This window comes from Sorex araneus, chromosome 6, assembly GCF_027595985.1.
Source record: "Sorex araneus isolate mSorAra2 chromosome 6, mSorAra2.pri, whole genome shotgun sequence".
NCBI classification, from domain to species: domain Eukaryota; kingdom Metazoa; phylum Chordata; class Mammalia; order Eulipotyphla; family Soricidae; genus Sorex; species Sorex araneus.
In genome coordinates, this window is record NC_073307.1 from 1,564,418 (window position 1) to 1,585,786 (window position 21,369).

General features: G+C 58.2%; 1 protein-coding gene across 1 annotated transcript in view; it reads left to right on the forward strand.

Annotated features, from left to right (window-relative positions):
• The window catches only part of LOC129405593 (B-cell scaffold protein with ankyrin repeats-like), a 90,696-nt gene that overhangs the window by 53,296 nt on the left and 16,031 nt on the right, over window positions 1-21,369 (forward strand). The window contains exon 6 of the mRNA XM_055141878.1: window positions 2,355-2,439. Within this exon, the coding sequence (XP_054997853.1) occupies window positions 2,355-2,439 (85 nt within the window). The remainder of the gene's footprint in view (window positions 1-2,354; window positions 2,440-21,369) is intronic.

The window sequence follows — 21,369 nt, forward strand, 5'->3', positions numbered from 1 at the left end:
CACAGCCTCATAAAGGTGCAATTCCCGGAGCATCAGACAAAAAAAAAAAAAAAAACCTGTGAATTTAGGAGCAGTTCAGATGAGAAAACCCACAGCACAATTTGGGAAGATAATTAGAATTCAAGTACTAGTGTTGGAAATACTAGTGACTCCTGTTTGTTGAGATAATTAAAACCTTCGAGACTTTCATCCTATTTACAAAAGTATCTAGGGGCAAAATTAGCTTTGTGCAGGAACCACAGATACGATAAAATAGGTCAGCGCGTCCCAAGCACAGAGAGGGCACTGGCGGTGGGGAGGCTGGTCGGGCCGGCGGCAGCTGTCGGCAGGGGCTAGAGGGGCCTCCGCGCTGGGGGGTCCTGACCTCGTGTCCGTGGCCCTCTGGCGGCCAGGCTGGGAGGACGCTGCCCGGGCCCTGGCTCAGGCGGGCTCTTGGGTGCCCCCTCCCCAGGCCAGGACCTCCCTGAAGCCCCTCTGGGGGGTCTCGGAGAGACCCCGGCAACTGACCGCCCTGCTGGCCCTCCAGCCCTCCCCCTCCCTGGCCTTGGGCGGGCTGTGTCCTGGGCTGCTGGTCATTCCTGGCCTGTAACAGACGGCCCGGCAGCAGCAAAGCCAGGGGCTCGGGCCAACAGGCTCTGCCGGGCGGGGTCTGGCCCTCGGAGGAGCAGACGCCGCCCCCCCACCCCCCACCCCCGGTGTCGTGGCACTGCCTCCCCTCCCCTGCTTCCCTCGGGAGAGGAGAAACACTGCTGCTTTCTGCCTCGGTGCAGGCGTGTGGCCCCTGCAGGCCGCGCAGGCCCCGCGCCCCAGGCCCTTTCCTTGTGCCGCGGAGGCGTTTGTTGTGCCCAGAGGGCTGGTCTCCGCTGTCCTCTGCGGGCGCCAGCTCCACTGCCCGCCCATCTCCCTCTCTCGTCCCCGGGTTTCCCTCCTCGGGCCCGAGACATGGCTCCATTGCCGGCCCCTGCCCCTCCCCGGTGGGGTCTCTGTCACCGCTGGTGGCCGTGTCTGTCTCCTGTCGGCTGCGGGCCGGCGCTGAGGTTCTCCGGCTGTACTTTCCAGCTCCGGGATTCCCACGGGGCCGGGTGTGCCTCAGTTTCCTTCCTGATGGGCACTGCTTGCTGATCACCGTCGCTTGGGAGGATGGAACTGCTGGGGACGTTTCGTCGAGGCTGCCCGCAGCAGCCGTGTGCGGTGCTCAGCGCCCGGGCTGGGCGCCTGCGCTGATCGGGGAGAAGCCTGTCGGGAGGTGCAGGGCGTGCTGCCTCCCGGGGGGCCAGTCTCTGCCGCAGCAGCTTCCCACAGCTCCACCCTGGGCGCAGGGTCCCGGCCAGGCCGTCCCTGTCAGGAGCGAGTGACTGTGTCGAGGGCGTCAGACTTGGGGCAGCTAGTGGCCACAGCGCAGGGCTGGTGCTCCCACCAGCACTCGCACCCGCAGTGCTGAAGGGCTCCTGAGCTCCACGGGTGCACAGCACGACTGCTTTCCGACTAGCTCCGGGCTGATCTCACGCCCGAGTATCTTCTGCCCTTTCCCCCGTATTCCTGGTAAATAAAGATCTACATGCTTGGTATTATATGACTCTCCGTAAACCCAGTGTCGGTGCAGTTCATTCTGCTCTAGCTTCACGGCAGACAGCCCATTAGTAGTGAAAATATCGGGATGATCGTGAACGTTGAACAAATATCAGACTTACCCACCTCACGTATTGTTTGAGTAGTGGCATCATCCTCACTAAGCGTGTTGGGGGTGTGCAACTTAACTTGAAGAGCGTTTGCCATCAGACATGATGCGTCTGCGTGTTGCAACCCTCCCTCCCCCACTGTAGACAGGGATGTTGGTTTCGACCTTCAGTGTGAATGGCGCACACCTGTGTGTACCTTACACTGCCGCGCCCATCAAGTCTGCTGAGGAAAATCAACAAGTGATGGCATAAAGCCATCCCCCCACCCCGGCCCGCTGGGGCGTCTGCACCCGTCTCACACGCGTCCACGGTCCCGCCCGTCCGAGAAGCAGCGTGGCTGCCCCACAGCTGGTCCAGCTCCGGGGCCACTAGACCTTGGGGGTGTCAGAGATCTTTCCTGAACGCCCCCTTCTTGCTCGTCCCCTGCAGCCCTTGGGGGTGGCTCCCGGAGGTGCTCGGAGGCCAGCCTCTGCCGGGGAAGGCTGCGGGTGGACGGGGCCGTGCTCAGTGCCCAGCCTCCCCCGGAACAGCCTCCCTTGGGGCCTCCGGGCCGTGCCCACGTTGCTGTTCCTCTAGACTGCCCAGGACTCACTCTGGCCGAGGGTGTCTCGGGCGCTCTGGGAGGTGCGTCTCGGGGTGGCTGGACTGACGGACTCTCCCTCTCCCCCGGGACAGGAGCACCTGCAGGAGCTGGACGAGACCCTCACCGCCGTGTTCAAACACGAGCTGCGGCCCTTCGCGCTCCGGCCTCACAGGCAATGTAAGTGTCTCCCCGACCCGGGCTGGGCTGCCCGGTGCCTCCTCAGGGGCCGTTGGCGCCACCCTCCCCTCCCTGCCCGGGTCCCGCTCACCAGCCCAGGCCTCCCAAGGGCCACGTTGTGGGCTTCATCTCCTCACGGGCCCTAAGGAACATGCACGACCTTTGAGTGAGCAGGTCTCCCTTCTGCTTGCTGCCCCAGGGACGCGCGTGGGCACCCCTTCCTTGTGGAGGTGTCCGTCAGGGCAGTCCGTGTGACTGGAGGGTGTCTGTCAGGGCAGTCCGTGCTGACCAGGACTGTTGAGCTCACATCGTCCCAAGACCGTCACCAATTGGGGCTGGAGTTACAGCACAGTGGGGAGGGCGTTTGCCTTGCATGCGGTCGACCCGGGTTCAATTCCCAGCATCCCATATGGTCCCCCGAGCACCGCCAGGGGTAATTCCTGAGTGCAGAGCCAGGAGTAACCCCTGAGCATCGCCGGGTGTGACCCAAAAAGCCAAAAAAAAAAAAAAAAACCAAGACTGTCACCAATTAAGTGAATGTCGGTTCCTCCACGACAAGTGTTGTTACACGTGGGTTTGCTGGGGCTGGAAGGGAAGGGTAGCTCAATGGGCAGAGCGCCTGCTTTGCATGTGGGAGACTCGGGTCATCTTGGGCACCGTGTGGACGCTGGGCACCCCTGGGCGTGAGCCTGGAGCACAGAGCTGGGAGCTGCCCTGGAGCACTGTGAGTTTCCCCAGCCCCAGAACTGATTTGCGGGACAGAGGGACTCTCTGCTCTAGGCACGTCTCCCGGTCGAGGCAGGGACGTGGGGGAAGAGGCTGGACTGGGCTCGGGGGCCGCCGAGCCGGGGGCAGCAGGGGCCGGGGATGCACGTGCTCCGCCCCTGCGTCTCAGCTGCGGGAGGCGTCATGTCTGCGTCTGTGCGTGGCGTCGGGGGCTCCGGCCAGCCGTGGTTGTGCTGGGGTTCGAGGCCGTAGGTCCAGCCGTCCTCTCCCTCACCCCACACGTGCCAGCGCGCAGCTCGCCTGGGTGTGGAGAGCATTTTCCGAGCCGCGGTGCCTAGGCCGTTGCTGCCCCACGCTGCGAGCCGGCAGCGGGACAGAGCCCGTCCGGAGCGAGCACCCCGCAGGACTCACAGGCCCAGTGCTCTGCTCAGAAGAGGCTCCTGGTCCAGCCGGCGGGCTGGGCAGCAGTAGGGGGGTCTGGGAGAGGCTCTGAGCACTGGGCCGGGAGGATGGCCTGAGCACTGCCCGTGTGCTGCCCAGAGGGGCCCTCGGACCTTGCTCCTGCGCTGCCAAGGCCGGGCTCACTGCTGGGCCCGCGCTGCCCTTGCAGAGAAGCTGGAACTAACCAAGCGGGAAGCCGCCGAGGGCTGTGTGCACACCAGGGGCAGGGCCCGGGAGCCGCTTCCGCCCGGGACTCTTCCCTCCCCTGGCCCCTCAGTCCCCTGTGGGTCTGTCGCCGGCGGCTGTCCGGGCCCGGGACACATCCTGGCACGCTCTCTTCCCCGCTGTGTCTGGGGACTCTGGGCTCAGTCCCGTCACCTCGTACTTAAGCAGGAAACGTTCTTCGGTTGATTCTCGGTCAGTTTTCCTCCTGGACCGTCCAGGCGCTTCCTCACTGGGCCTTTTCCTCCCGGTTCAAGTTGGGCTGGAGAGGCGAGAGAGACAGGAGCCAAACTGGCTTAAGTCTCATTCCTATGTAATGCTTCAGTGTTGATTTAAAATCACATTTAAAAAAATTTTTGAATCCCCGTGAGCTACAGTTACAAAGCTTTCATGTTTGAGTTTCGGTCAGGCAATGACCCGACACCCATCCTCCACCAGTGCACATTCCCCACCACCAACGTCCCCAGTGTCCCACACACATCCCACCCCCCCCCCTGCCTCCATGGCAGACAGTTTCCCCCACACTCTCTCTACTTTGGGGCATCATGGTTAGCAATGCAGATACTGAGAGGCCATCACGTTTGGCCCTTTATCTACTTTCAGCACACGTCCCTTATCCTGATCGATCCCTCCAACCATCACTGACTTAATGACCCCTTCTCTATCCCAGCTGCCTTCTCCCCCAGCTCGTGAGGCAGGCTGCCATCCAGGAAGCAATCTTCCTGGCCCTTGTCTCTACTGTCCTTGGGTGTCAGTCTCATATTATGTAATTTTATATTCCACAAATGAGTGTAGTCCCTCTATGTCTGTCCCTCTCTCTCTGACTCATTTCGCTTAGCATGATACTCTCCATGTCTATCCATTTATAAGCAAATTTCATGACTTCATCTCTCCTAACAGCTGCATAGTATTCCATTGTGTAGATATACCAAAGGTTCTTTAAGCAGTCGTCTGCTCTCCTTGTTTCCAGATTCTGACTATTGTGAACAGTGCTGCAATGAACATTCAGGTGCCGATGTCATTTCTACTGTGCTTTTTTGCATCCTCGGGAAATATTCCCAGGAGTGGTATTGTGGGATCATATGGAAGCTCAATTTCTAGTTTTTGAAGGAATGCCCATATTGTTTTCCAGAAAGGCTGGACCCGTCGGCATTCCCACCAACAGTGAAAGAGCGTCCCTTTCTCCCCACATCCACGCCAGCCCTGGTTGTTCTTGTTCTTTCTGAAGTGAGCCAGTCTCTGTGGTGTGAGATATCTCACTGCTGTCTGATTTGCATCTCCCTGATGACTAGCGATGTGGAGCATTTTCTCATGCTCCTTTAGTCATAAAATAGCATTTCTCTATAGAGAAGAACTTAGCACCCGAGAAAGTTCTCCCTGGGGGTAGAATGCTCAGAGGCTTCCGGACATGTTTGCTCTAGTGATGTCCAGCAGCCCTGGGACCAGAAGGGAAACCGAGGCGCAGTGGAGAGCCTGCTCAGAAGCCCGGGGGGTTGAAGGCGCCAGAGCCTGTGGCGTGGTCGGACAGTGAGAGGGCGGCCCCCGGCAGGGACACCCCCACGCCAGCCCTCGTGGGCGGGCGGGGCAGCCCCCCGGGGCCCTGATGCCTGCCCTGGCCCCTGGCCGCCTGCAGGCCCACAGACAGCTGCCGTGTGGGAGGGACACTCCAGGGAGACATGGGAACAGAGGAAGCTGCCCTCGTGTCAGCCGCTTTGCTCCTCGAATCTTAGTGTTTTCCCACATTCCGTCAGACTCTCTTAAGATGAAAAAACAATGTGCTGACCCCATTGGAGGCACCCACCCGGCCCTGCGACTCCGCTCCTGAAGGGCAGACGCGAAGGTCTTGACTGCCTGCATGCAGTTCATCCTCTCGCGACATTCGCTCCCGTAATCTGTCCTGCTACGTGAAATTGTAAATTTTATGTAAATCTCATCACACATTTTCTTTCAGCTCACTATTTTCTGCCCGGTATTTTTATTTATATGCATGTGTGGAGAGATCCACATCATTCATCTGAAGTTTTCCTTTGCATCTATTACAGTTTGTATCTGTTCTAATAAGACGTCACGGCCGTGTCTGAGATGTTTCACTGAGCTTACAATGAGTGCTCCACGCACATTCTCAGTGGGTTCCCGTTGTGAGCGTGTGTACATGTGTGTGCGTGTGCACGTGTGCGTGTATGCGCGTGTGCATGTGCGTGTGTATATGTGTATGTGTGTGCATGTGCGTGTGTGTGTATATGTGTATGTGTGTGCGTGTACATGTGCGTGTGTGTATATGTGTATGTGTGTGCGTGTGCGTGTGTGTATATGTGTATGTGTGTGCGTGTACATGTGCGTGTGTATGTGTGTGTGCGTGTACATGTGCGTGTGTGTATATGTGTATGTGTGTGTGCGTGTACATGTGCGTGTGTATATGTGTGTGTGCGCGTGTGTGTGTATATGTATGTGTGTGCGTGTACATGTGTGTATGTGTGTGCGTGTACATGTGCATGTGTGTATATGTGTATGTGTGTGCGTGTACATGTGCGTGTGTGTATATGTGTGTGTGCGTGTGCATGTGCGTGTGTGTATATGTGTATTGTGTGCGTGTACATGTGCGTGTGTGTATATGTGTGTGTGCGCGTGTGCATGTGCGTGTGTGTGTATATGTGTATGTGTGTGCGTGTACATGTGCGTGTGTGTATATGTGTATGTGTGTGTGCATGTGTGTGTATATGTGTATGTGCGTGTGTGTGTGCACGCATGTGCGTGTGCTAACTGCACAGGAGCTCCCATCCCCTGGGATCTGCGTGTCAGTGGCTGCATGTGCTCTGTGGCTCTGGCTGTTTCCCGGTGCGGTGGCAAATGTCTGTGCCCGTGTCCTTCCCGGCCGCAGTGGCTCCCACAGCCTCTGTGCTCAGGCGACAGTGAGTCGGCTTCTGCTCCCGGGCCCCAGCAGCCTGGGGAGGTGGCTCGTCCCCCCAGGAGCTGCCCTCCGGCTGACCGGCCACTTCCGCCCATTCCGGCACGTTCACGCCCGAGTCTCCATCCACTGCCGTGGTCTTTTTCCCCTTGCTGAGTTTTGAGACTTTGTGCCAATATATATATTCAGGACAGTCCCTACTTCTCAGTTTTTCAGGTTTACGCTCGATGGCAGCTGACTTGCATAGTCTCGTACGTAGGCGTTTAATCAAAGTTTATAGTAAATTTTCTCTCTTGTCCTTCCTCTTTCTGACCACAAAGTATGACACTTTGTTTAGATTTTTTCATCTTTCAAAAAAGCTTCATTCTTATAAATTTTGTGAAAATGTTGTGTCTTTACTAATGAATGTGCTAGCACATTTCATCCCCGTCACAAATTCTATGTTTGGGCCTGACCTGATCCTGTGAGGCTCACGGTGCTCCCCTTGCATGTGGCCACCCCCAGTTCACTCACCAGAGTGACCCGGGCACAGGGCCGGGCGTGAGCCCAGCGCCACTCCGGACACAGCCCCCAAAACAAACATTGTATCTTCTGGGACCAGAGGTGGCTTGGTGGGAGAGCGTGCACCTTACCTGCTTTGATTCCTGACACCACACACAAAAACGTTGTTTACTATTTAAATTGCTCCTTCTCTTGATGCTGTGGGTTGAATCATTTTCTTATGTAATTTTTTAATATAGAAAAGAGGGTTTTTGCCAAATGTAGATTACCACTCTATTCTCTAGAAAAGAAAATTGAAAAGATTTAATCAACATCAAAGATATTTTCAAACATATAGATATAATTTTACTGGAATGTGAATCTTGCCAAGTGTGACGTTGCACCGGTGTTTTGTTTGTGTTTCAAGCCACCAGAGCAGGGAACGGAAAACACAGAAGTGACAGTGTAAAGGAGACCAGAGTCCACTCTTGCTCGTCGTGGGAGAGGGCCCCGAGCCCCCGTCCAGCCAGCGAGGGGTGCCTCTGCTAAGAAACGCACTGGCTGGAGAGAGATCCCCATGCAGCACAGAGGCGAGGCTTGTGATTGTATGATTTAGAGATTTGGCATGTACATTGAAGATTATTTTTCACCCATATTATCTGTTGATAACCCAGAAGTAAGGATCTTTCTCTTTTCTACCAATGACATCTTAGTCTATTTGAAGTTAATTTTTCGAACTGTCCGTTCAACTTGTATCAAATAATAATGCAACAAAACTACCTTGTTGCTTCCAAGTAGTTTCTCATTAGGATAACAGATAGAGTTCTTTCTCCAATATTGCACTCTCTGCTACTTTTCCTGTCTCTTCCCCTCACTTCCTCCCTGTCTCTCGCCGACGGCTCACGCTCGCCGCATGCTCCCTGTTTGAGTCTCACCAACGGCTCACACTGTCTCTCGTATTCCCGTTGCTAAGCCACACCCTGGGAGGCCTTGCCTCGATTCCTGTCGCCTTTTTCTCCAGAGATTCCGTGTTCTCTCGCGTGAACTCTGAAAAGCTCCGGGGCTGAGGCCAGAGGCTGTGAGTAGGAAATCAGGAGGGAGAGAGAGACAGAGACAGAGAAAGGGAGGGAGAGAGGGAGAGAGACACACAGAGACAGAGACAGAGAGTGGGAGGGAGGGAGAGAGGGAGGGAGAGAGACAGAGACAGAGAGAGACAGAGACAGAGGGAGGGAGGGAGGGAGAGAGGGAGGGAGAGAGGGAAGGAGAGAGACAGAGACAGAGAGAGACAGAGGGAGGGAGGGAGAGAGGGAGGGAGAGAGGGAAGGAGAGAGACAGAGACAGAGAGAGACAGAGGGAGGGAGGGAGGGAGGGAGGGAGGGAGGGAGGGAGGGAGGGAGGGAGGGAGGGAGAGATAGAGATGGAGGGAGGGAGGGAGGCAGGGAGGGAGGGAGGGAGGGAGGGAGGGAGGGAGGGAGGGAGGGAGGGAGGGAGGGAGAGCAGTGGGGCCGTCCAGGGTGGCCTTGGTCCCGCGTCAGTGCAGGGGTGCCGGGGTGTCCCTCTCAGGGTCAGGACGGGCGGCCCAGACCTGCCCCCTCTCAAAAGTGCCCGTGCCTCAGTCGCCTCCACCCTCATCCTGTTGTGAGGCCTCGATGGGGGGAGCTGCCAGGCCGGGTCCCCCGCAGAGACTCTGGTGGCCGCGTGTCCCCCCAGAGCAGGCCCAGGGCGTGGAGGGGAGAGCCGCGGAGGGACAGGCCGAGGGTGAGGGGAGCAGCGAGCGCACAGGAGCGAAGGCCGGGGGTAGAGCCACTCGGGGCCGTCCGGTCACATCTGCTGCGGGCACAGCTGGCCCGGCTCTGGGAGGGGTCTGGGAGGGGTGAGAGGGGCGCGGTGGGGGCAGCGTCCGGGGCCTCGGTCACGGGGGGGGGGGGGGGGGGCCTGGGAGGGACAGTCCCACACCCGAGGCCGCGAGGGAGCATGGCGCCCCGGGGCACAGGCCAGCGGCCGGGAAGACCCGCCCGCGAAGGCCCTGAGTCCCCAGGGGCTGCTCCAGGGGCCTCCGGGGCCCACCCGAGCCTGTGCAGCTGCTCCGCCCGGGACAGTGTCGCCCGCTGGACCGTCCCCAGGGAACCTGCGACGTGACTGCCGCAGCGCCCAGTCAGCCCTGGAAAGGGGAACCCCAGAAAAGCCACCGGGAATGCAATGACAGACCGAGGACACAGACGCTCCTGGGGCCGGGGTGCTGCAGAGGGCCGGGCCGGCCCCCCTCTGGCCCGTGAGCCCACTCGAACCCCCCTTCAGCCGCATCCGCCCTCCGTGTGGAAGCAGCTCCAGAGCGGGGGCCGGGGGCTTGAGACGGAGCCAGAATTCGCACCTTGGGAACAGACTTCGGCCCGAGGCCACACAGAGAGAGAGACCCCCGAGACCCCGAGGGCGGAGACGGCCAGAGCCCCAGGCCCAGGGGGTTCGGGCAGCTGACTAAGCTGCTTCCAGCCAGGAGAGCCTGGTGGGGCACTCACGATGGGCTCCCTCCTAGGGGGTCTGGCTCCTCCCTCCTAGGGGGTCTGGCTCCTCCCTCCTAGGGGGTCTGGCTCCTCCTAGGGGGGTCTGGCTCCTCCCTCCTAGGGGGTCTGGCTCCTCCTAGGGGGTCTGGCTCCTCCCTCCTAGGGGGTCTGGCTCCTCCCTCCTAGGGGGTCTGGCTCCTCCCTCCTAGGGGGGTCTGGCTCCTCCCTCCTAGGGGGCCTGGCTCCTCCCTCCTAGGGGGCCTGGCTCCTCCCTCCTAGAGGGTCTGGCTCCTCCCTCCTAGGGGGTCTGGCTCCTCCCCACGCTCTCGGCCAGGGGCTGCGTGCAGGACCCCTTCTGTGCTCTTCCGACACTGTCTCTCAGGACTCCCGTTTCCCAAACGGCTGCATAGAGCACACGGTTTTCTAAGAACAAAACCAACGAGAACGCCTTGCCATGTGCTCTGTCTCCTGCCTGTGACCTGTGAAAACCCCAGAAGGGGAAGCTTGGAGGCGGTGTGTGGCGAGAAGGGTGGGGGAGGGGTGTGCGTGGGCGCGGGTGGGCAGCTCGGCCGCCCCAGGCTCCCGCCCCTCACGCTTGGATTCCCGTCACCGGGACCGTGGCTTGGCGTCGGGACGTCGCCTGGTTCCGGCTGAGTCACCCGGGCAGACCCGGGACGTCTGTGATCCCCACGTACTGGGTGACTCGGTGGCCCCACTCTGAGCCGCAGTGGGACCAGCATGAAGGCCAAGGCGGGGCGGCCACGGGGAGTTCTGCCAGGAGGGCGGGCGTCCCGGGACTGATGTTGGCGGAGAGGCGGTTTGCCCGGGACCCGGTGTCGGCAGGAGGGACCAGCCTCACGGCTCCACAGCAAGCTGCCCGGGCCTGGGCCTGGGCGAGGCTGGGAGGGCGGGGAGCTGGGGCCAGGGGGACAGTGGCCGGCGGTCAGGGTCCCGCAGGAGCTGGGGCCCGACGTGTCCCGGTGCCTGTGGTCAGCCCTGAGCTCTCCACGTGCCGCAGAGCCTGGAGCTGCCAGTGGGCCCCATGCCCTCCAGGGGTGCCCTCTGGGCCTGGGAGGGCGGCCGGAGCCTGCCCAGGGGGCCTCAGGTCGGACCGGCCTTTCCCAAAGCGGGTGAGGCCCCCAGGGTGCCCAGCGGTGGGCGGGGCTGCTCCGCCCAGGGCTCCCTGGAGTGCTGAGCGGTGGTCTTTCCTGGAAAGGGCGGTGGGCGGACAGGGGGGAGTCCCGTCTGGCGGAGGCCCTGACGGCCCTCTCGAGTGACTCACAGAGGCGGCTGGCGCGAGCTGCCTCCCCGTCTCGCTGTCACAGCCCCGAGCAGGGCTTCCTGCCGGGCCAGGACCCTCCCCCCTCGTGGCCTTCTCCAGACTGAAATGTTGTCAGGAAGGAGCTGCCCGCCTGCTCCTGGTGCCCAGGGCCGAGACGAGCTCCGAGCACTCAGTGCTCATCCCGGCTACCCACTGCTGCTGCGAGGGCAGGAAGACGGCATTCGGCACCGGCCAGCGACGGCAGGACCGAGGGCAAAGGGAGCACGCAGGGACAGAGGCGCCTTGTTATGATGTGGCCGCGCCCCCACAACACTCACACTCACACACACACACACACACACACACTCCCTCTCTCTCCCTCTCCCTCTCTCTCCCCCCTCTCCTTCTCTCTCTCCCTCTCTCTCTCCCCCTCTCCTTCTCTCCCTCTCTCCCTCTCCCTCTCTCTCCCTCTCTCCCTCTCTCCCTCTCCCTCTCTCCCTCTCTCTCTCCCTCTCTCTCCCTCTCTCTCTCCCTCTCTCTCCCTCTCTCTCCCTCTCTCTCTCCCTCTCTCTCTCCCTCTCTCCCTCTCCCTCTCTCCCTCTCTCTCTCCCTCTCTCCCTCTCCCTCTCTCCCTCTCTCTCCCTCTCTCTCTCCCTCTCTCTTCTCTCTCTCCCTCTCTCTAACTCTCTCCTCCACCCTCTCTCCCTCTCTCCCTCCCCCCCTCAAGCCGCTTACCCGTGGCATATGCCATTAGCAGAAGGAAGTATTGGCGTGTGAGCTGTGTGAATGAGATGTACTGAATTCAAGTAATCAAGACACATATGTTCATCTTCCTTAGCTGAAGCCAAAAAATAAAAAAGTAGGTTCTTTGGGGTCAATCAGAATATGCATTTCTGATGCTGCGGTAGGATATTCTCATTAATAATGGTAACGGGAAAGTGGCTAACTCCGTTTTGTTACGGAGAGTGTGTTCTTGGGTTGACCTCAAGACCCCCGCCCCTCCCCCCCACACACACACGCAGAAAATGCTGTTCTGTCTCTCCTCCTGTGGCTGGCCCTGCTGTCACTCCCCAAGCTTCCAGGAATGTCTCTAAGTGGGGGGCGGGGGGGGGGGGGGGTAGACCCAGAGCTCAGCGGGCGCCAGCTGTGACTCCAGGGGTGTGTGCCTGTGGGAACCCCCTCAGCCTTAGACCCAAATGTTTACTTTGTATCTGTGTGCTTCCTAATGTGCTTTTCTACTTGGGGTCTGGCTTCTTTCACTAACTATGATACCCTGCGGGTGTCCTTGTAGCCAGGGAAGGTCTGAGTCCATCTGATCTATCCAGCGCTCTGGACACTTTGTTTCTGTCTGTCGGCTACACTAAATGAGGCTGCGGTAAGCTTTGCGGTCCTTTCCAAATTTCTTTAGATTAGTGTTTTTTTTTAATTTCTTGGGTAAATACAAAAGTGGGATTATTGGGACATAGAGCATCTCTGGATGCTTTGAGGAATGTCCATGTTGCTTTCCGTAGGGGCAGCCCCCGTGTAACACATGATGGCACGTGCTGTTTGTTGCCTTCTGGAGACTAACCATTCTCACGAGCCTGGAGTGGTAATCCTTGTTTGACTTATATTTGCCCATGAGGAAAAACTGAAGGACATGTATTTTTTTATTTGTTCTTTGGGTCACACCCTGCAATGCTCAGGGGTTACTCCTGGCTCTGCTTTCAGGAATCACTCCGGCGGTGCTCCGGGGACCATAAGGGATCCCGGGGATCGAACCCAGGTGGGTTGCGTGCAAGGCAAACGCCCAGCCTGCTGTGCCCAGCATTTTTTCACGCACCTGTTTGCCTCGCTGTCTTCTTTGAGGAAGGTGCACATCAGCTGCCCTGGCCATTTTCAGTTCCCTTTTGTGTTGGATTTTATGAGCTCCTTGTATATTTGGGGTGGTCATCGCATGTCAGGTATAAGAAGTACAAACATTGTCTCCGACTGGGAGGGTCCACTCGTCCTGCAGAAGCCGTCTTGATGCAGCCCCTCGCCCCTTTCTTTTGCTCTTGTTTCCATAACCTTTGGAGTCAAGCCCACACGCACCTCTCCACGCAGGGAGTGCTTTAGACCGTCCACACTTCTCTCTGTGTTCTGTGCTTACAGGGCTTACATCTACATTTTCCATTGATTATGTCTTATTTTTTGTTTTGTTTTGGGGGGACCCCGTCTAGCAGTCCCTAGGGCTTACTGCTGGCAGGGACCGTAGGAGGTGCTGGGATCAAACCCAAGTCGGCCACATGAAGGCCAGCACCCAGCCACAGTTCTCTCTCTCTGCCCCGTGCCACTTTATTCTGATAGACTTGGGTGTGTGGGGCTACTGTCTGGTTTCGCTCTTTCACCGGGGACCAAAACACTCCTTGGTCCACTGTGAGCGCCTGGCCCCTCTGTTGAAAGTTAGCTGTTCATTTATGTGTGTTTTTATTTCTGGGTTCTCCATCAAGTTCCATTAATCTGGGTTTGCCTTGCCATAATACATACATCATACTAAGTACATACATAATACATAGTGTGTCTTAATTCTAACTGTGGTATAGCTTGAAGTGGAGCATAGTACTCTATTGTTCTCTATGAGTATTTTTTTACATTTTGGGTCTTTTGTAATTCCACATAAATTTCATATTTTGTTTCCTATTTATGTGACGGGTGGCGTTGGGATTGACAGGAGTTGTACTGAATCTGCCGATAGGATCTTCTTGACTGATAACTGTTCAGGCCTGAGTATGGGGTACATTTCTCCGCCTTTCCTCTTCATCTGCTTCAGCGACGCCTGTTTCTATTCATAGGACTTTCACTTCTCTGGGTAAATTTATTCTAAGATACTTAATTCTTCCTGAGGAAGTGGTGTATAAATGGGGCTGATTTCCTGGTTTCTCTTTCTGTTTATTATTTGCATATAGAAATGCCACAGGTTTTTCTACATTATTTTGCATCCTGCCACTTTTCTGCATTATTCCTAAAGCTACTCCCCGGAGCCCCTGTGTCCATTGTCGTCTTCGCTGCAAGTGGTGACAGTTTTATCTCTTCCTTTCCAGTTTGAATTCCTCTGATACAATCATCTTACCAAACTATCCTTGCTAGGATGCACCACCCTATGTTTTATACTAGTGGTGAGTTTGAGCGCTCTTCCTTCTTGTCCGGCTTGCTTCTTCTGGTTCCGTTAGCTAAGGATGCGGGTCCTTCGTTTCCAGAAGCTGGTCTGGATTGCCGGAAACTCTGGCTAATGCTTCTGCTGCTCAAGTCCTGAGAACTGTGGCTTCGGTTTCCCTCCCCATCTCACCGCCTCTGCCTGTCTTTGTGGCTTCCCGTGAGAGGTGAGCTGTGCTCCCTCTAGCCACGCCGCTCTGTGCCGAGGACAGGTCGAGTCCTGCCCATCTCCCGCTCGCCCGGTGTCTGCGGCTGGCTCCTGCCCTCCTGCCGTCGTGCCGTAGCCCTGCAGTGTTTCGACTCTCCTGGATTTTCCTTCTGACTTTCCCCGTCTGCGTCAGTGACCTCCCTGGCTGCCTTTGCCTGCTCTTGGTGGTGCCGTGTGGGTGCGAGCACTGAGAATCGGGCTCCCGGGGGGCTGGTGGGTTCCCCCTGCTGCTCTGCAGGTCCGTCCGGTCCGTGGAGCAGCACCGTGAGCCTGGCTTGGCGCGCTACAGCCCCTGGGGCAGCCGGACGCTCTCGGCCTCCCGGGTCCAGAGTGTGGCCTGGGGCTCCTGCTCCGGCCCGCCCTGCCCGCCTCTCTCCACCCATCGTTGCCCCGTCGAGCCTGGGCCTCTGTCCTGCTGCCCGGTGGACTCGCCTCCCTGCCCGCTGACCCTTCATCCTGCTCCACACCCTGTGATGCACTTTGTTTGGAGGAGCTGGTCGCCCCCCTGCAGGTGCTCCACTGCAGGTGCTCCCCCACGAGTGCTCTTCTGCTGGTGCTCCCCCACAGGCACTCCCTATAAGTGCTCCTCTGCAGGTGCTCCCCACGGGTATTCCCCTGCAGGTGCTTCTCTGAGGGTGCTCCCCTATAGGTGCTCCCTCACAAGTGCTCCTCTGCTTGGTGCTCCCCTGCAGGTGCTCCCCATAGGTGCTCCTTTGCACATGCTCCCCGTGGGTATTCCCCTGCAAGTGCTTCTCGGCGAGTGCTCCCCTGCAGGTGCTCCCTCACAAGTGCTCCTCTGCAGGTGCTCCCCTACAGGTGCTCCCCTGCGGGTGCTCCCCTGACCTGCAGATGTTGTGTGGAGGGATCCTCCTCTGAGGACTTGCACGCTCTGAGCTCCCAGAGCCCTGCCCTCAACCCCTAGGCACCCACGTGTGGGCAGCCCTGGCGCGTGGGTCCACCCAGAGGAGAGGAGCTCGAAGAGGCCGCAGCCCCCCGAGGCCCCCTCTTGCCAGCCCCGCTCAGAGAAGCGGCTTGGCCTTTGGGTGCCCACCCGGGGGAGAGCCAGTGGCTGCTGGGGGACCCAAGCTCCACGTCCAGCCACAGCGGGGCTGCCTGGGGCTCGCAGACGGGATGACTGCCACACACACGCCCTTCCCTGGCACGTCTGGCCCAGGCTCGGACCCAGTCCCCGCCGCCGGGTGATGTCCTGTGAGCTCAGCGCTGGCCGCCGTGGCTGGCCCCAGGCGGGTGGGTGCTATGCGTCCTGCCCTCGCCCGGTGGCCTGTGCTGGGCCGACTGGCCGGGGGCGCGGACAGACACGCCCGGGCCTGCGCGGGAGCCGGGGCTGCCCCACACAGGGCGCAGTGAGCACAGGAGCCGAGAGCCTTGGCAGGGGGACGGGCGCCCCCGCCCCAGCCATGAGCACTTCCCGGGGAGGAGGCCCCTGGGAGGGCTGAGCCTCCTGAGGCAGCAGGTGTGTGCGGGGCCCTGGGGTCTGGGTGCGAGTGGGCCGTGGGAGCTGAGCCGGGCCGGCCGTGCAGTGCCGCCTTCTCGCTGGGCGCTGCCGCGGCACCGCACAGGCTCTGGCACAGCGCCCGTCCTCGGGGCCTCAGGAGCGTGAGCGGCCGCGTTCCCCGCGGGGGCCTGAGCGACACCCCACGTGCGCCCCTCATCCCCTGCCCAGCCCCTTGGTCCTGAGGCAGAAGCCCGGCCATGCTGCCCCCAGAGACAACCCCCAGCACCAGCCACTGTGCACAGCACCCTGCGCCTTAGCCGGCGTCTGAGCCGGATCCCGGGAAGGGGCCCCCAGACAGCCAGGGGCCCCGGGCGGGAGCGCCTCACCAGCGCCAGGGAAGGGACCCGGGAGGAGCAGGGCCCCGGGGCCACAGGCCGGTGGGAGCCGGCACTGGGTGGGCTGTGTGTGTCCGAGGCCAGCTGACGTCCTGCCCACACGGGGAATCGTTGCTGTTCCCGGCAGACCCCAGAGGGCACGGGGCGGGTGAGCTGGGCGGCCTCTGCAGGGCCCTGTACTTTACCTTGGCACTCGTGCTCTGATCCAGCCGGGGGCCAAGGGGGAATCCACGCTGGTCAGCTGGTATCCACCTCCCAAAGCTTTGGTCTGACCACTTCCTGCTGGCCATTGGCCTTCCTCACAGAGCTCACTGCACTCACACACACTCACACATTCACACTCACACACACACACACTGACACACTCACACATTCACACATTCACACACTCACACATTCACACACTCACACACACTTACACACACTCTCACACACACACTCATACACACACACTGACACACTCACACATTCACACATTCACACACTCACACATTCACACACTCACACACACTTACACACACTCTCACACACACACTCATACACACACACTGACACACTCACACATTCACACATTCACACACTCACACATTCACACACTCACACACACACACTCTCACACACACTCACACACATACTCACACACTCACACACACTCACACATTCACACTCACACATTCACACACACACTCACACACTCACACACATACTCACACACTCACATACTCACACTCACACACACTCTCTCACACATTCACACACATTCACACTCACACACACTCACACACTCACACACATACTCACACACTCACATACTCACACTCACACACACTCTCTCACACATTCACACACATTCACACTCACACACACTCACATACTCACACACTCACACACTCACACACACATTCACACACTCTCACACATACTCACACACACACTCACACATTCACACTCACACATTCACACACACTCACACACTCACACACACATTCACACACTCACACACACTCACACACTCACACTCACACACTCACATACTCACACACACTCACACACACTCACATACTCACACACTCACACACTCACACATACACTCCGTTTCTTTACCACTCACCAACTCATAGATTTATTTTTTCTAAAATCCTAATGAAAATGAATTTGTCTGAAAAATTCCTCCCAGGTGCTCGGTGCTGTTCTCTGACATTTAACATCGAAACTGTCACTTGAGAGATGCAGGCTGGAGCAGCTGAACACGAGTTACCGTGTCCAGGGAGAAAAAGCCCACGGCGTATTTGGTCACACAGGAACGTGGACATGGGCTCCCTGTTTGTGCCTTTGGTAACTAACTCAGACGCGATGGGTCTGGCCGGGTTAAATGAAGACAGACACGGGGCTGGAGCGATAGCACAGCGGGGAGGGCATTTGCCTTGCATGCGGCCGACCGGGTTTCGATTCCCAGCATCCCAGATGGTCCCCTGAGCACTGCCAGGATTGATTCCTGAGTGCAGAGCCAGGAGTAACCCCTGTGCATCGCCGGGTGTGACCCAAAAAGCAAAAAAAAAAAAAGAATGAAGACAGACTCGACGAGGCCACGGGCACGGGGCAGGTGACGCCCAACCCAGGAGGCCCCTCTGTCTCCTCAAGGACCCTTCTGTTTCAGTGATGACGATGATGAGCTTCCCAAGCCTCAAAGAGAGGGGGGTGGAGTGTGAGTTAAGGGACTGATGAAACCACTGCATGGCGCGTGAGCCCGGCACCATCCCAGTCAGGGCTGGGAGACCGGGTTCAAATCAGTTCCTTTCTCCAGACCCAGAAGAAAGTTGAAAACAAAGGAGACGCAAGTGAACTGAATTTCGGAAGCAGAAAATCCCTTCACGAAAGGACCCACGTACGCCTTCACCCCTGACGGCCCGTGGGGGCGGGGGCGGGGCGCCTGTGAGGTGTGGGCGTGGGCTAGCTGGACAGGAGCAGGTGAGTCCAGCCCAGGCCCCAGTGGACCCGCTGCACCCACCAGCCTCTGCACACCCAGGGGCCCACAGGACTTGCACACCAGTGGCCGGGGGTCAGAAACCAGAGGACAGACCTCAGAAAGCAGTAAAGGCTTCCCTGGAGGCAGCTAGTGCCCACCCAGAGGGGGAGGGTGCTGGAGATTCAGGAATGGGCAGGGCACCTGCCTTATATGCAGACAGCCCGGGGTCTACCCCCGCACCTCAGCCGTGCCAGGAGTGACCACTGAGGGCAGAGCCGGGCACACCCAATCCCCTCCTCCACTGAAGGGGCGGGAGTGAGTGGCACGGGGCACTCAGATGCCCCCAGTGGCAGTGACGGGTCCTAACCCAGAGGCGGAGTGTGAAGAAACACCTTCAAGCACTGATGTGAGCAGGAGCTGGCTGCCCGCTGCCCTGCAGCCTGGGGAGAGAGAAGTGAGACACCGGGAACACTGAGCTGCCCAGAGGCACCGTGACGGCAGGCAGGCTGCAGGGCGGGGAGCTCATAGCTGGTGCTGTCCGGAGGATGCCCGGGCTCCCGCCCTCGGGCCCCCGCCAGCAGTTAACTGACCAAGGAAAGCTGCCAACATGCAAACTCAGCTCTCGGTCGTGACAGGTGAAAGAAAGGGGTTGTTTATTTGAATGTACTGTCGCACTGTCGTCCCGTTGCTCATCGATTTGCTCGAGCGGGCACCAGTAACGTCTCCATGGTGAGACTTGTTGTTACTGTTTTTGGCATATCCAATACTCCACGGGGAGCTTGCCAGGCTCTGCCTCATGGGCTCAATACTCTTGGTAGCTTGCCGGGCTCTCTGAGAGGGACGGAGGAATTGAACCAGGACTGGTCGCATGCAAGGCAAACGCCCTACCCGCTGTGCTATCGCTCCAGCCCATGCTAAGTATAGTCCATGACATACACACATTTGCCACTTAGGTAAATTACAGGGTCATTACTGTACACAGGCCTGGAGTTCGTGGCTAAGTGTCCCTTGCACAGTACCTGGTGGATTATCTGATGTTCTCCCTTAATTTCCTCTAGGCTGTTTTCTGAGGTGGTTGCAGCAGCTTACATTCCTGTCAGCAGTGTACAAGGGTTCCTCCCATTTCGCGAACACACACACACACACGCGCACACACATGCACACACACATGCACACATGTACACACATGCACCCACGCACACACACGCATGCACACATGCACACACACATACATACACCAACATTGTTGCTTGCTGTCTTCTGGCTGCCTCGGAGGAGCGGCCCCCGTGTGACCGTGGGCGTCTGTGGCCTTCGGGAGGCGTGACTCGGCCCTGGGCACAGTTTGCAGGAAGGCGAGGGGACCTGGGGCTGCTCAGGGACCATGTGGCGTGATTCGGGGGCCGCCCTTTCATGCTGTTATCCCCGCTCTGGTATCACCCCCAAGGTTTAATTGGATTATGGGGGTTTCGTTGTCGCTGTTGAGTTGCATGTCTAAGTCCCAGACACTGACCTCCTTCCACGGTGAGGCCAGATACCCCCTCCTCCCGGCCGTCTGTCTTTCGTTCTGTCTTTCCCCCTAGTGTGCAAAAGCTCTTCAATGCTTCGGCCTCTCCCCTCCCCTTGGGTCAGGCCCTCACTGGGCGCTGGAGGTCATCTGCGTTCTCTCTGTGTAGTCCGTGGGGCGTCATCTGCGTTGTTCTCTTTGTGTAGTCGATGCCTCAGGCCCAGTGCAGGCCACTCCTCGGCCTTGAACTTACCTCTGTGTGCGGGGCGGTGGCCCCTAGTTTGTTCTTCAGCACCATCAGAGGAAGCGTTTTCCTTTCTCACTGCCCAGCCGAGCGTGAAGAAACACCTTCAAGCACTGATGTGAGCAGGCGCTGGCTGCCCGCTGCCCTGCAGCCTGGGGAGAGAGAAGCGAGTCTCTGAGGGACACCGGGAACACTGAGCTGCCCAGAGGCACCGGGACGGCAGGCAGGCTGCAGGGCGGGGAGCTCATAGCCGGTGCTGCCCAGCCAGCCAAGACCCCCGGTGACGCTCTGGGCCAGTCAGGCCTGCACTGGATCCAAGCAGAGCCCTGCCCTAGCCACTGCGCCATCCCCGGCCCTGGGTAGCTCTTATTCAGAGTTCTATTTGTCACACACATTTAACACATTACTTTCCGGTCTCTACTGGTTAGCTTTGTTCCTTCTCGGATCCACCGCAGACCTTTAAGTTAGGGCAAAGTGAGGTGGATCAGACGCTTCCGTCGGTGATGCCGGGAAGAGGAGGCGGGACCAGCCTTGGTGAGGGCCTCATGGTGCCAGGCGAACTCGTTACGTGTTAGGTTGTTTCATTATCCTCGGAACCCTGCAGATTTTTATGAGAACTCTGGACTCCCGTAATTAATAGCTTGCCTAGGTTCACCCCATGAGCAAGGATAGACTCAGCAATTAGCCTTTGCGTTTGGCGGTTCAAACTCCGGATGGCCCAAAGGTACCGCAGTACCGGAGCTCATGGACTTGTGTGCTTCACTCGGAGGAGTGGGGGTGGCCCCTGAGGCTCAGCTGTTGCCCCCACACGTGTGGCAGCCCCTGGGGGCGGGACAGCTCCTAGGCTGTGACGAAGGGACAGGCAGAACACAGTGGCCACATCTCAGGTGGCGTAAGAAAGGGGAGACGACCAAGTCGGGCAGTGGACAGGCATTATTGTGTGAATAGTGTCTCTGATCTGGTTTAATTTTCGAAGAAAAGTTTATAGATAATAAGGATTTTAATGAATAAATGCATTAAACACAAATAAAATTATATCCTAGTAGCTTATCAAGGAATTACATTCTCTTCGTTTGGTTTTTGGTTTGTGATTCTCAGGGGTCACTCCCGGCTCTGAACTCAGGAACTACTCCTGGCCGTGCTCGGGGGACCTGATGGGATGCTGGGGGTTGAACCTGGGTCAGTGCTTGCAAGGCAAGTGCCCTCTCTGCTGTGCTATCTCTCCAGCCCCAGGAATCACATTGTTTTTATTGCAAAATTTGTAGCCATCCTAATTTCAGCTTTTGAAGTTTCATTACAAAATAAATAGTCAAAGGTAGGTGTGTGGTTTGGCAATAGAGTATGTGCCTTATATGCACAAGGCCCTGGATTAGAGAGGTAGAGAGGGAGGGAGGAGGGGAGAGAGAGAGAGAGAGAGAGAGAGAGAGAGAGAGAGAGAGAGAGAGAG